Below are 15,145 nucleotides of genomic sequence, written 5' to 3' on the forward strand. Positions count from 1 at the left end.
GCACAGCTGGCAGCCAGCTTTCCTGAGATACTCCTCACCTCTTACATAAGAGCACAGCAAGCTGACAGCACCTCACCGTCCACTCATGCAAACCAAAAGATCTCTATTGCTGTTCTCAGCTATCTCGCCTTTGATTCAACAAGAGCAGCTGCACATAGAACTTCCTTGAATTGCACAAGGAAGGAATCATTTCTTGCATCGGTGCATGTTCCGTTATTAGCTTATTATGATGATGTTAAACTAAAGAGTCAAAGTAAAATAACCCCATTCTATCAAGAATAGCTTCCACCATCTGTCAGATCCAGAAATCCCAGGTGGCTTCATATGGGGATTCAAACCTTCGTTGGTTACCCTTCACTGTCAAAAAAGCACCTGAGTGTAACATCCCAAGGATGACCAAGCACTAGACTGGACAGTGACATTCACAGGCCCAAAGACTCATTTGCACCCATGATCGATTATGGCTGTTAGTTGCGTTGGCAACACATTATCATTGATTGTTTAAAAGCACTAGGTGCAGATGCCGAAAAGTGTTGCAGTAGTATTTTGAGTTTTATATAGTAAAAAAAAAAGCACTCTCAGAAGAGTATGTTCTTTCTCATGATTCTACTGATAAAGAAATGTATTATTCATAATCCGAGTTCTTGTTTTCATTTCAATGAGCTCCTGCAGAAATTTGTATTTGTCCTTTTTATGCACACATACACAAACATGGTAGAAAGGAAAGCTAATCTTAATACATTTACATATCTTTTCTTGGCTAGTGCTGTTTTACGAAGTCAATTTGATATAAGGGTGTGAGCTAAAAAGCCGTAAATGCTAAATAAATTCTGCTATTACGGTTTTGCCATTTACATCACTTTTACATTCAGTTATTTAACATTTATATTCTTCAAAAAACTGTCCATCCAAAAACGTGTTTATGTAAATGGCCATGGTAAAAATGTGGGCATCAGATATTTTTAAACACCTCCACTTGAAAAACAATGTGGGCATTCTGACTCATAAGCAATGCACCAGCTGTGAGAGAGACCTCTGAAACAGCGTGAGTTTGGCAGAGAATGGAGGACAGGCTTAGCTTGGTGAGCACCAGCAAGGATGGGTCCTATCTAAGTCCCTGCAGGACTGAGAACTCGCTGTGGGAGGGATGTCTCAACTCCATCTGGCCCAGCAACGTGTGTGCCTTCATGCCGAACCGAACCAAGGTCTGCAAAATGTTGGCACAACGTGTGAGGCATTGCATAAGGTTAGCATTTGAAAGGAAAGATTCAGAGATATGTCACCATATGTCTGTGGATATCTGCATGTCCCTCACATATGGCAATGGCATGTAGGTCTATGATTTTTACTCTTTTCTGAGATGCATGTGTAAATGTTAACATGGGAACAAGCCTGTAGTGAGCACAGAAGTATGCTGCCAAATGTACGAATTCTCCAGGCTGTTGTGTGATGAACATAATCTGCCATCTAGTGGACACATTTAAAGCACAAGTGAGAAAGTGAAAACTTGAAGCGAATAAATAATGTCTATATTTATTCCTTACTGGAAAGATTTTGGCTGAACATTTCACACCTTAATTTTGTGCACAGGAAATTTTGTGTTTGTTTTATCATTATATTTACACAAGATTATTTTAGATGAATTTAGAAACCTATAATAACAGAATACTGTGTATGATTGACATTTGTGTCTTTGATGCGTTTTCTTTTTTTTCAGAATGACATTTTAGACATTAAATAAAAATACATTATACAATTATTTACCACTTCTTTTTACCACATACATAAAAAGAAGTGAAGTCTTTGCTAACCTTATTTCTTACTTTATAAAGATTTATATATAAACCTTATGAAAGAAACTGCTGAAAATGTAATGTTTTAAAAGCACTGAAATGTATGTAACTTTTTTGGCAGCTAATGTTCTTAATAATGTTACAATTGTGTAATTGTTTTTTGGGGGGTTTTTTTGGATATTGTGCAGTTGCTTTGACACAATTTACATTGTTAAAAGCGCTATATAAATAAAGGTGACTTGACTTGACTTGACTTAATACCTCTTAAATAGGTCCAGCTATGCTTTCTTATGGCATTGAATTAAAAAAAAAAAAAAAGATGTCCAATTATGAGAATTACTGAGAATAATATCTAAATAGCTTTTATTTAGGCCTTTTTATAGTAGCTTATGTCGTCGTTGTAATTGGTCTTTGGTTTTACTAAGACTAATTAGTAAATTAATTACTTAGCCTACTGCATTTTTATTATACTGCATTTGGTCATATTTGTTATTATATTGACTTATTTTATTATTATTTGATGCCTGCAAAATAAAATAAAAAATGATCCAGGGAATTAAAATGAATGTGTTTGGTCTGCTTTGATCATCTGTTTGAATTATCACACGTAGTTTAGATCAATTGAATCATTTTAGAAATAAATTCAATTAGATTTCACTGCACGTATTAATGATAATTGGAGCTAGTACTGCTGCAAGTCAAATTTGTCGCTGTGGTTCAAAACCTAGCGAGCCACCTATCTATACAGCATCACTCGACGTCTGGATTCCGCGTGTCATTTGCAAAACTGGCCTAGGTAGGGAGCTGGTTAGATAATGAGACGCAACCCACGTGTCTTGCTGCATACGCTCTTTCACACTCTGTAAAGTGTTGGTTTTGCCGTACTTTTAGGTTCAAACGCTAGTATTGGTGTAATAAATACATATCAATACTCATAAAGAGTTCTTCATTTATCTGGCTGAATTGTGGCGGGGGCAGCTGAGAGGACGAACATGTCGGGAAAGAGTTTTCGCGTTAGCGACGGAGACTGGATTTGTTCTGATAAAAAGTAAGACTCGCTTTATATAATGCTTTACTTAAAAGCCCAATAATTAATATAAGCTTGTATTTGCATTACTTAGAAGGTAAACCTTCTGGGAAAATTCATGTTGCCTGAGAGAAGATCACACGTTTCTGTTAGCATAGCACTTGTTAGCTTTAGCACACGGCTAGTGTGTGAATGGGCCTGTAACAGCTATTGAACGCGATCATTTCATTTTCCTTAACCGAATTAAACGGTGTATTAATTTCTTTCCACTGGAGCACTGGTGAGCAAATTACACCCTCATAAGTTTTAGGTTAAGCGATTAACGTTAGCTAGTCAGTAGCCTCTGTGCACGAGTCTGCTAAATCCAGATTGCTAACTAACTTCATTAGTAGTCGCAATGCATTGGGCTATGTGAAATGTTTGAGGGGGAAAAAAAGTATTATTCATCTATTTCAGTGTTTGCACGTCTCACTTTGCACGTCTCAGTGAGTTGGCCTGTTTTTTTTGTGTGCATGAGTGTTGAATGATGCTTAATAATGTCTAGAGACCTAACCAGTTTTGCCTTTGAAATATTTTAGGTGTGGAAATGTCAACTTTGCCAGAAGAACGAGTTGTAACAGATGTGGCAGGGGTAAGTGTTTATAATTGTTTGCCATCACGTTTTGTATAATAGGGGTGTGTCACAAAAAGTAGTATCAGTACATGCACCATGCTTACAGTATTTTATCATGATCAATCTAATTAGCCAATTTTCTTTAAACAGAAAAGACAACTGAAGCAAAGATGATGAAAGCAGGGGGAACAGAGATTGGAAAGACCCTGGCTGAGAAGAGCAGAGGTCTCTTCAGTGCCAATGATTGGCAGTGCAAAACGTGGGTATTGCTATAAAATTACATGTCCAATGTGCATTATTAATACGTTCAAATTATTAATATCACAAATTCTTACCCTTCTGCATCGACAGCATTCTTTTACATTTGTTTCAGTGACATTAAAGGAAACCATTGCTTCCAACTTCTTCATATTTTACTTCTCATTTGAATCCCAAACTGTTCAACCTGCTTAATGGAGCAGAATAACTGTACACTGTGTAATGATATCTTGTCATGGAAAGCAATGAATGGGGTTGGTTCAGTTGAAGATGTTGAAGTAAAAAAAATAAGTGACATGTCACAAAGCTTTTTGAGCAGTGCTGCTTCTAAATCAACCACTTTTCTGTGGATGTAGAGTTGTGGTTATGGCAGGCCTGGTTCTGCAAAAATCTCCATCCCTAATCACACTCATTAGAGAAATCAAACAAAATTCTTCATGTGCATCTGGGAAACTTGTACCTGTGAAGGGCCAGTCACACAACACTTTTTGTTCCATTGACTTCCATTCATAGACTTGTGAATGCAGGAGCCTGGAAACACAAGCTCATGTGAATATCACTGCATACCAAAGTTCAAGTTTGGTGAACTCTGCCCCATGAATTTTTGTGATGTGAATACAAGACCAATAGAAAATTGCGCTTTGTTTTTGGGAAACACACCTTCGGACTGGAGGTGCCTATTATTGGCTTACTTTTTTCCAAATCCAACCCATATTGGACTATATGCTAGTAATGACAAGAATGGATTTTTATTTTATTTTTAGTTTCTTTAGGTTGATCACCCCTTTTCTTGTTTAGTTCTGAAAGGAGATTCAGATTAAAAGAAGTCCAATCTTGATAGTCAATAACTCATACCACTATTGAGAGTTGGTCCGCTCTTGTAAATAACCCAGAGGCCCTCTTCTCATTCTCTTGCTTATGAATTTAAGACTCTAATATACCAGTGTTATTAATAGCTGTACTTGTTCTTGCTTTAAATCAAGGTGTGGCAATGTAAACTGGGCCAGAAGATCAGAGTGCAACATGTGTAACACCCCTAAATATGCCAAACTAGAGGAAAGGACAGGTATAGCTTTGACTTTGTTCAAAATGGAATGTTAGCGTGAACTTTTTTGCATATTGACTGCAACCTTATGAGTTTTTGTTTAATGTCATATGCTTGATGCATGTAACAGGATATGGTGGAGGATTCAATGAGAGAGAAAATTTAGTCTACAATGAGCGAGAGGAGTCTGATGGCGAGTATGATGAGGTTAGTGGGTCAGTTTTTTTAAGTACACACACATGACATTTTCACAATATGTAGTTTACTAACATAAACTTAAGTTTTAAAAATGTTGTTGGTCTTCTGGACAGTTTGGGCGCATTAAAAAGAAGTATCGTGGAAAAAGCAAGAAGGACGATGAAAAAAAAGAGGAACCAAAAAAAAAGGATGATAATGAAGACGATGAGGATGAAGACGGAGATCTTTCAAAATACAAACTTGATGTAAGAGATTTTATTCTGTAGTTCTGTGTTGGTGGTCCCCTAATTTGTTGCTGTCTGAAACTTGACCACACTGTCGATTGTAAAATTACTTCAATAGTCACTCATAAAGAATGGATTTGAAAAATCGCAATAAGGTGCAATGTAAAAAAAATCTTTGGAGGTTTAGCAGGTATATGAATCTACCAACACAGTTTTTGATGTGTTTTGATCTTAATCCTGTTAGGATGAAGACGATGATGAAGATGAGGCAGATTTGTCCAAGTACGATTTGGATGCTAGTGATGAAAAGAAAGGGAGTCGCTCCGGCTCCTCGCGCTCATCATCTCGCTCGTCCAGTTCAAGTTCCCGGTCTAGGTCCAGGTAAAAGGGTGCAGGTCAAGGGTAACTCCAGGCAAATGTCAGTATCAGCTCAAATCTTTATTCAAATCTCATCGCATAATTCTGTTTTAATGTTTAATTTCTTTCTCTTTCCCTCTTTGCCTCATATTTTAATTGCCTTTTTGATTGACATGACAATATAAAACTTGATGGCATGAATTACTTATAAATAAATAAATTGAACAGTAATGACCATCAACACAACTTGACAAGTGTTTTAACCCTTTAAAAAAAGCCTTTAACACTTATTTTTCTTGGGTTTTCATCAGAGGATCTTTAAACTTTCTTGGAAAAATTGGAAATTTGTTGTTTTGTTTTGTTTTTTTTGTTTATGTTGGTGTTTTACAGATCCCGGTCCAGGAGCTCATCCAGTTCCAGCTCTCGCTCTCGCTCCAGGTCCAACTCCAGGTGAATGAGGTCACATGCTCTCTCCAGGAGAGAGTGCGTGTATAAACAGCCAGTGGCTGTAGTGAACTCTTTGTCCTTCAGAGTCTGAACAGAAGTTGACTTTTGATCACCATAAAATCAGTTGTACTGATTCTCTCTGACGGGTTCAGCTTTGATCTTCTGAAAGTTCAGTTGGTCAGACCTGGAGTTTTGGTCTTTCAAAGAAGTTTTATTTAGAGATGTTGGGGGATGTTTTCCTCCCATTTCAGTACCTTTGATAGTTATTATAGTATTTGGTGTAATGATATTTGTTAACCTCATGGGAATGCTTATTTATCCCCTTTGAAAGATCCAGCTCCAGATCTGGAAAGGGCTCTGCTTCCTCAAAGAAGAGGTCTCGCTCCCCTTCGTCATCACCTGAGGGAGGCCAGAAGAGGAGTCGCTCCAGGTCCTCCTCTGGTGGCCGCAAAAAAAGACGCGCACGATCGCACTCGTCTGAAAGGTTTGGTGTAACACATGGTGTCCTGGATACCAGGCGTACTTCTGCATTATACACAGGGCTCAGTGATATAGCAGTGCATTTTTGAAACAATGTGACAAAATTGCGCTTTTCTCGGTACAATAAATTTTTTTTATGCTTTGTTTTGATTTTAAGACGCAAATCACTTAATCGGTCATGGTCTTTCTCTTTCTCTTTGTCTCTTTCTTTCTATCTCTTTGTAGGCGCAGAGGCTCATCTGGATCATCCCACTCTGGCTCAAGCTCAAAACAGAAATGATTAACAAAAGAAACAAATCTTTCTAAAGCTGCATGTTTTTTTGTTGTTTCTTTCAAACTCCAGTTTTTTTGGGCTATTGCAACTACCCAGCTGTTTGAATTCACATTGATTTCAATGAAAGAAAAAATACTTGCACACTTTTAATATAACCTCTTCTCAAAGGTTTTCTGCCTTTTTTTTTTTTTTTTAAACATCTAGCCAAATCTCTTCAACAGTATAACTCAATGTGTAAAGTCTGTAGTGTCATTGGGTTTATAGACTTTAAATCTGTGACCGCATATCTTCTGGAGATAATTTTGTTGGGAAATTATGCAAATTATTTTGCAAAAGTAGTTTTATTCATCCATTGTCAAGCATTGCCGTCAAAATAACCAATTCATTAGCAAAACATTTATATTGATTTAAAAAGTACTCCGATGCTGGTTTTATAGTTCTTTTATATGAAACTCCTCACAAGAAATCTTGATGGCTTAAAAATTGCTTAACCACCTCAGCAATGCCAGCATCTTATAGAGAGCTTTTCCTCGAGGCATAACATTGCCTTGTCTAATTGTGTGCGTTAAAGGTAAGTATGTTTTTTTTCTATAATTGTAGAGATTTTTCTTTTGGCAAAACAGATAAAATGCAAAAAAAAATTGTTTGTTTGTTCTTAATTTTATGATCGATCATTTGTGGAAGTAAGAAACTGTAGATCAACTCCAGTGGATGAACTCAAATTACTGGTTTGGTTTTCTCTTCTTGTGGTCAAATTAAATTTGGAACATGTGAAATAGTCACTCTCCCTCTTCTAACTTACAAAATATAAAAATGTTTTACTGTTCATTAAATTCACCTAACTGTAACCAACATGAATAAACACTTGTTAATCTGAAACCTTTGTATTGTTTTTATCTTTCCATGTTACTGCATTGGGTTATGTAGTGTTTAAGATCTTTTTCCCCCAAATATATGCTCCTCGTTGAATTATCTCTTCCTTTTTAAACTAAACATTAAGCAAAACCTATAAAGACCGATGTTTTTAATGATCCCACTCTGTTACTTGTGGAGAACTAATGTTTGTGAAATTAAACATTGTTCAGTGTGTTTCTTTCCTTTTTCGTGCGCTAGGTGGCACTTGTTGCGTTCAGACCCATCTGTGAGCTGGTGGATTAGGATTTATTTTACAATAAACCATTATCCGTTATTATTTATCCCTTGTTTGAAGAGTTGCCTATATATATTACCAAATTAGTGTTTTAACACTTTAAGCCATAATTTAGTTAATCCTCAAATCTATTTTAAAAAAAGTTTACCCACCGAAAGTTTTCGTAGGCTGTTACGCACTCTCGCTACAACGCTTGTTACAAACTACATTTGGTCAGAAGTGTCCTTTTTTACAATTCCTCCAGTCATACTAAAACGAGTGTGTTCTGTTAGCTTGGGAATGAAAGTCATACTATTTTCCGTACAGCAGAAAATATAAAGAACTAAACGTTTATTTATCTATCTGCATATAACAATGTTTTCCTTTGCGTTGAAGTAAAGATATTTTTTGAATCTTGCACTATTTTTCAGTTGTCTTTCTGAGCATGTTTTACATTTCCATAATGGTTCCTCCTCCCCTGTGTTTATAGCGCGCTCTCGGAGAGCCGAGCGCACCTAGTGAGACAGAAGTCAAGCGGACTTCACTGAGGACTCAAAGGCTGCTCTGGCCATGAGCACACTTCCTGAAAAAGGATGGCATCTAAATGTCAGTCTTCAGATGTCCTGCCGCAAAACCTGACTGCTGGAACCACGATGTGGGAGTCGAACCTCTCCAAATCTTCACAGGACGGCACAGGCAAGAGCGCCAGCTGTGGCTCTGTGTCCGTGTTTTTTCCCATCACTATGATGATCACTGGAATGGTCGGAAACTCTCTCGCGATGCTGCTAGTTTATAGTGCATACAGAAAAAAGGAAAATAAAAGGAAGAAATCCTTTCTACTTTGCATCGGCTCGTTGGCGTTAACTGATCTTTTCGGCCAGCTGCTCACAAGTCCGATTGTCATTTCGGTGTACAGAGCAGATCTGAAATGGAAACGCGTGGACCCTTCGGGAACTCTGTGCGCTTTCTTTGGGGTGTGCATGACCACTTTTGGCTTGTGTCCACTCTTTTTAGCCAGTGCCATGGCCATTGAGAGGGCCTTGGCCATCACTGCTCCTCACTGGTACTCAACTTACATGAAAACTAACGTGACCAAGCAGGTTCTGGTCATCATCTGGTGCCTGGTTATGCTTTTTGCCTTATTGCCCATTGTTGGGGTTGGAAAGTATACTTTGCAGTGGCCAGGCACTTGGTGCTTTATAAGTACAGGTGACAAGGACGTAACGGGAAATACATTTTTTGCCACGACTTTTGCGGCATTGGGGATATTTTCTTTGCTGGTCACGTTGTCGTGTAATGTTGTGTCCATCCGTGCTCTGGTTACACGTTGCAGAACGAAGGCAACCTCGACCCAGTCGTCCAAGCAATGGGAGAGGTTAACAACAGAGACTGTTATTCAGTTGATGGGCATTATGTGTGTGCTGTTGACATGCTGGTCACCTCTACTGGTATGTATCATATCAGCTTTTGCCAGATACACTTACTTGTAGTTAAAGCATGCATGGTGTCAAACCTAAGTGTGCCCAGCTACAAAATGCTGCTATTTGTATTGGATTAAACAGAATGTATGAATTCCTATGTGGTGAACTCCACATGACCAAGTGTTTTACTGTACATGTTGGTGGGCCACTACTTGTTATATTTTCATGTTTTTGAGCAGTTATTTGAGGTTAGTTGCTGTTTACACTGGGATTTTTCCCTAGACTCTATCAAAAAAGACTATTTTGTCAGTCTTGAGTCATTTCTTCCCAGTTATGTCATTTCAAAACTATAGTTCACCATGCAATAAGCAAATTCATATTTTGTGACTGTGGAAAAATTTTGTGGATTGGGTTGAAACTGATTATGTTATGGCTGATAACGATAAATGGCAGATATTTATATTCTATACAAGTTTGCATAAACAAATTAGAAAAAAAATAACATCACAAAAAATGAGTAATCAGTCATTTTAAGCATTAATGTTATCATGTAGGCTAGAGTATGAAAAATGGAAATTCATTTTGATATCTAAAGATAAAATGTAACAGTTATTAAATTGTGATTTTAAATATTAGGTGCTAAATTGTGACAAAGGTCATCTAAATGTAGAAATAGGGGAAATGCATAATGCACAATTACTTGTCCAATTTTAGTTAATACATATCCAGTATAAACTGACATCAATATACTAAACATTATTTTAAAAGAATATTTATAATGTAGCATTGCCTGGAACTGAGAGTACAGAACTTTTACTGGTAGCTAGCTAAAAAAAAAAAAAATGCTGTTTAGAATTATACAGAAATCTGCTGAGCAGAAGTCTATAAGCACAATTTTTTGCACAATCTTAATTTTAAAGAAAACAATATTCATGTCATATAGCCATTGTGGTGTTTCCTCCCATTTTGCAGGTACTTATGTTGAAGATGATCTCTACCCACACATCCTCGCATCAATGCAATTCTGCTGCTGTATCTCTCTCATCCCAGGACTTACAGATGGACTGTAACTTCTTTCTCACAGCCATACGTATGGCCTCGCTCAATCAGATTCTGGATCCATGGGTTTACCTGCTCCTGAGAGAGATTCTCCTGAGGAAGTTCTGCCAGGTGGCCAGCGCTGTATCTAAGTGCTCACTGGATGTGCAGAAGGAAACTCATTGTCCTCTAGATGCTCTAAATAAAAAGGCCATTCAGAATGATAATGTTCACAAACAGTCCCTGAACATGGAGAACAGTAACTTAAATGGGGGAAATGAGGAACAGTGACTTGATATTGGTAGAGAATATTCCAAAATGAGGATAAAATGGCAGAGGGTATAGTCACCCACGGTCAGAATAATAATGAGCTGGAAATTTTCCATCGCTGTATTGATGTAGGGTGATGTCAGCATGCTACCACGTAAACCCGCCACTCTTGTGTTGTTGTCACAGTCAAAGAGATTTTGTTCATGGTTACTCAGCAAGCTTTGAAATGCAACAAAATGACAAGACCTTAAAATAATTACATATGCAGGGTTCCCCACTGTTCTGGAATAATTTGAATATCATGCATGTTACAAATGGAAATTAATTGTTCAAAAGACATGGGAATCCTGCATACACAACAGCAATATTAACTAATTAGATCTGGATAAACCAAAACGGAATAGTTCTTGATGCTAATTTATGATCTGTTATGTAGCATTTCAGAGCTGTTTATTGTGCAGTAAAGCACTAAATGGATTCGGATACTTTTCTCCTCATCCTCATGGCTCATTTTTAAACCTCTCATAAACTCTCTTTAAACTTATTGTGTGCATTTCTCAATGCCAAGCCTGCAGAGCTCTTTTTTGATGCTGATAACTGTAACCTTGTGCACGTTTAATTGAATTCCATGCTTGAGTTTTTCAGTTGGATTCCTGAAGGAAGTACATGTAAAAGTGCAAACTAATTTAATAGTTTAGTGAGACACTTCCTGGCCTTGGAACAGTCCATTCAGAGTGTTCATTTTAATAGCCAATTTTTGATACACCGAGTGCCTCATGGTGCTACATCTTTTTATGTGCAATATTCTTGATCATATCAATTGCCATCATAAACCAAAAAACAAAAGACAATTTCAACAGATGATGATTAGTCATTCATGGAAATTTCTTTTTTATACCAGTTGTTGTCAGGAGGCCATAAAAGCTTTGTTCTGTTCTTATTTTGCATCAGTTTAGTGTTAAATTACAACATTTGAGGTAGTTTGACAAGAGAAATATTTAATGACTGGTATGATTGGCGCAGCTGTTACATATTATTCTTGGCTGATAAGACTGCATGCAGTAATTTTAGTTTGTTGAATTTTAATTGAACATACATAAATTATTGGCAAAGATGATTGAAGTTGTTCTTCTAATTGGGCCCTTCAGTTGCACATCTATAGTTATGCATCTTACTATGTGTGACTGAACATCATCTTAGCATATTAAATGTTTGCACTGTGCAGTTGGTTATTGTTTTAGAGAGGACCCATGGATCATCATTTATGCTAAACTTCAGGTTATTTTCATGGCACTCTGCAAATACGTTTGTGATTTAATATATTAGAAGGAAAAGGCGAATTGTATTTATAATTTCTTTTGGAAAATACTGTCAAAAATAATGTTTTCTAAAGTACTCTCTTTGTGTTTCAAACTCTTTGAAACCAACTTAAATCTCCACGGCACTAAAAAATGTTTTTACACCCTGCCGATTAAAAGAAAATGAGCGAGGAAGATGCAAAAGCAGTGTCTAGGAAAAAAGGAAGAGGCAATGTAATGTATTTTCCTGGTGGTCAGAGCTCTATGAAATCGGTGGATGTGAAAAGGTGCCATGACCAGTAAATACATTTGGAAGATTGCATAAGGGGGTAAAAAATTGCTAGTTTTCTGTTTCCACCAAAAAGGGCTTTTCGCAAATCCAAATAATAACCTCGGAGAAACATCAGAGAAAACTGATTTCTGTTTTCTCTGGAAATTGTGGTATTTGCAAAAGTGCAGTTGTCAGTGGGAACCAGAATACTTTTGTAAATGGATTTAACATTTGACATATGCTCTCAGGCAGTGATTACAGAGTAAAATGAATGAAACTGACATGGGACTTAATTAATAGTGAAATGAATGTGGCTCAGGCTGCACTGTCAGACACCTAGTTGTGCTTAACTTGCTGTTGTCTGCTTGGGTAGCTGCTGAATAGGGAAATGGAAAATAGAATGATTGCATAATACTTCATTTCCAAATTAAAAGTTCCAGTGTATCCATGAGTACAAAAGCAGGTCTCCTATCAGCTCAACGGTGCATTGAGCTGAATAAAGAACATCTGACTTGTGGCCATTTCAGTGTATGAATGTGACTGATTCCTAGTTAGTCCAGTGGTACACTCTACACTAAAGCTGTTCAGAGCATTGTATTTATGTTGCCAAAGGCATCTTATTTGAGTTTCTTTCATATAAAGGTTCATTCATTATATTTTTCTCTCATCATATACTCGCCCTTACAAACCCAATTGATTTTATTTTTGAAGGAGAACTTTCAAGGTTCAAGTAAAAACACATCTGTTCATCACACTAAGCTAATGTATGGCTTCAGAGGAAATATATATTTAATGCAAACATTGTATGGACTACTTTCATGTTGCTTTTGAGCCTCTTTTGAAGCTCCAGTCACTCTTTGTAATTTCATGGAAAAAACATCCATTCATCCATTTTCCAAACTGCTGCTGCTTTGTAGAGATGGGGGAAAATGTACCCATAAATGTACCAGAGGAAAAAGAAAATCATATGAGTTTGGAATTGAGTCTTTCTTGTCATTGTATTATTTAATGCAAAGACTTTCAAACATTTTTAATGTGTAATTAAATGTCAGTACTTCTTGAAGTGGAACTACAGAACATAATCATAATTCATATGTACAGGCAATAAGAGCTGCCAGGTAATATTAGCATGTGAAGCCACCAGCAAATCATTTTAAATCGTAACCCACCTGTGAATGTCCTAATGCCAGATGCCAAATCACAGATGCCACAAAGTGTGGCAAGTCTGCATTACAAACAACAGGGTTTCATGAATGTATTTCGAGTTTTACATTTATTTATCGTGTAAGACAACGTGTACAGCTCTGGGACTCCGTTCACAGCTAGAGCTGTCATTAGGCTTGTATCAACAGATGGTCGTGGAGCTGCTTGTGTGTTTTTGATAAGAAATGTTTGCATATGCTTGCAACTGTTTGGCATGTCTACTAACTGCTCTGATGTGCTTGCCTTGTAATGGTGCTTCTAAAGTGTGTCATTATTTGATTCTGTGCTGCTTGTGTTTTCCATTCACCGGGATGGACTGTGTTTCGTGCCATTATCATAATTTAATCTGGTAGGGAGTTGGGGTATACCAAAGTGCTTCTGTAATAGTAAGCGCCCCCATCCACATTTTGCACAAGTGGTTTGAAATGGTTGCCACATTTTCCATCGGTTACTGAGGAATTATTTCAAATTGCTGTTTTGTTCAGGAAATTGTTCAAATCATTGTGTTCTCATTATATATATATATCTAAAACATAACCAGTCACCGATTGTCAGTGGATACGTGAATTATCACAGTTGCTATTTGGCCAAAAGGGAGATGGCTTCTCATTTCCAGTCCATCTACATATTAACATTAAAAAACATTGTAGAGGAAATTAAAAAAAATAAAGAACTCTGATTGAATTTATTTATCAATAGTGTCTGAATGGAAAGGAAGGCAGGGATTTAAGATGCATTTTAAGTTGACTGGCTCTTATTCCCCTTAAAGTATTGTACTCATGAGAGTTCATTTAAAAGGACCAAAACTCAACATTTGGTCATTATTTACTCACCCTCACGGTCTTTCTTGAAATCCTGCTAAATAATACCTAAGCTGTTTCACGCAAGAAAGAAAATCATGTGGGTTTGTAAAGACATGAGGGTGTGAGAATTTTCATTTTTGGACAAACTATTACTTTTAATTAACATTACAAATAAGCACTTGTATAGAGAATTAAATGAAAGTTGTATTTATATTCAGATCTCTGGCTTGAAGGCTTGCTTGAAACTGGGTTGATTTCCATTGGTGGAGATTTCAAGGGGTCAAACAACTCCTTGACATTTTGTTCCCAGAGGTTCACAATCAGACAAGACTTGTTGATCATGTCATGACCACTATTTATGTAAACGTATTGCCTGTGCTAACCATTTTTTGTGTTGTGACACAAAAGTTCACACATCTCTGCAGGCACAGATATTTATGTCCTATTTATGCTTTGTTCTTTCTGTGTTCTTTCTTTTTTCTTCTTCTTCTTAACACTACACTTTATGTGCTGAGAGCATTTTCCATTAATTACAAAATTGTGATCAGCATTGTAATCAGAATTGTTCTTTTGTTTCAGTGTTAATGAGTTTGCCTTTGCTTCTGTAATTGAAAACACAAGACAACATGCCCTCTGGTCATCTACCAATCAATTAGCAATTGTTTAATTTGTTCACTGCAATCTGAAATTAAATGAGATTTAATGAGATTAAAGGGGTTTTATGGCTTGTTTCCATAAATAATAACATAATTTGGATAATTATTGTTAATCTTCCCTCTAAAAGCAGTGTAGCTAATATACTTGGATTTATTATCAAATTCTCAATGTTGAATGCTTTTTAAAAATGTTAACATTATTTCTTGATTATTTAGTTATTTTTAATCTCTACAGGCTTCATAGGGACTTTTTATGAGCCTTTAGAAAAGGGAACAAAATTAGTGACTGCATCAAAAGATAAGATACCAAGAGGCTGTTCAATCCATTAGTGGCTACAGT

At 36.8% G+C, this 15,145-nt stretch overlaps 2 protein-coding genes across 2 annotated transcripts; both read left to right on the top strand.

The window, feature by feature from the left end:
* The first annotated feature begins 2,582 nt into the window (after positions 1-2,582).
* LOC306845364 (zinc finger Ran-binding domain-containing protein 2-like) lies at positions 2,583-7,592 on the top strand. Its single transcript, XM_079378123.1, has 10 exons — positions 2,583-2,841; positions 3,399-3,451; positions 3,584-3,692; positions 4,675-4,757; positions 4,867-4,943; positions 5,048-5,179; positions 5,403-5,539; positions 5,906-5,965; positions 6,294-6,446; positions 6,668-7,592. Exons 1-10 carry the CDS (start codon positions 2,786-2,788, stop codon positions 6,720-6,722), a joined length of 915 nt encoding a protein of 304 aa, XP_079234249.1. The 5' UTR covers positions 2,583-2,785; the 3' UTR covers positions 6,723-7,592.
* Positions 7,593-8,333: 741 nt separating this feature from the next.
* LOC306844928 (prostaglandin E2 receptor EP3 subtype-like) lies at positions 8,334-14,858 on the top strand. Its single transcript, XM_079377375.1, has 2 exons — positions 8,334-9,293; positions 10,239-14,858. The coding sequence occupies exons 1-2, from the start codon at positions 8,439-8,441 to the stop codon at positions 10,593-10,595; spliced, it is 1,212 nt and encodes a 403-aa protein (XP_079233501.1). The 5' UTR covers positions 8,334-8,438; the 3' UTR covers positions 10,596-14,858.
* Positions 14,859-15,145: the final 287 nt, after the last annotated feature.

This window comes from Barbus barbus, assembly GCF_936440315.1.
Source record: "Barbus barbus genome assembly, chromosome: 25".
NCBI lineage: Eukaryota > Metazoa > Chordata > Actinopteri > Cypriniformes > Cyprinidae > Barbus > Barbus barbus.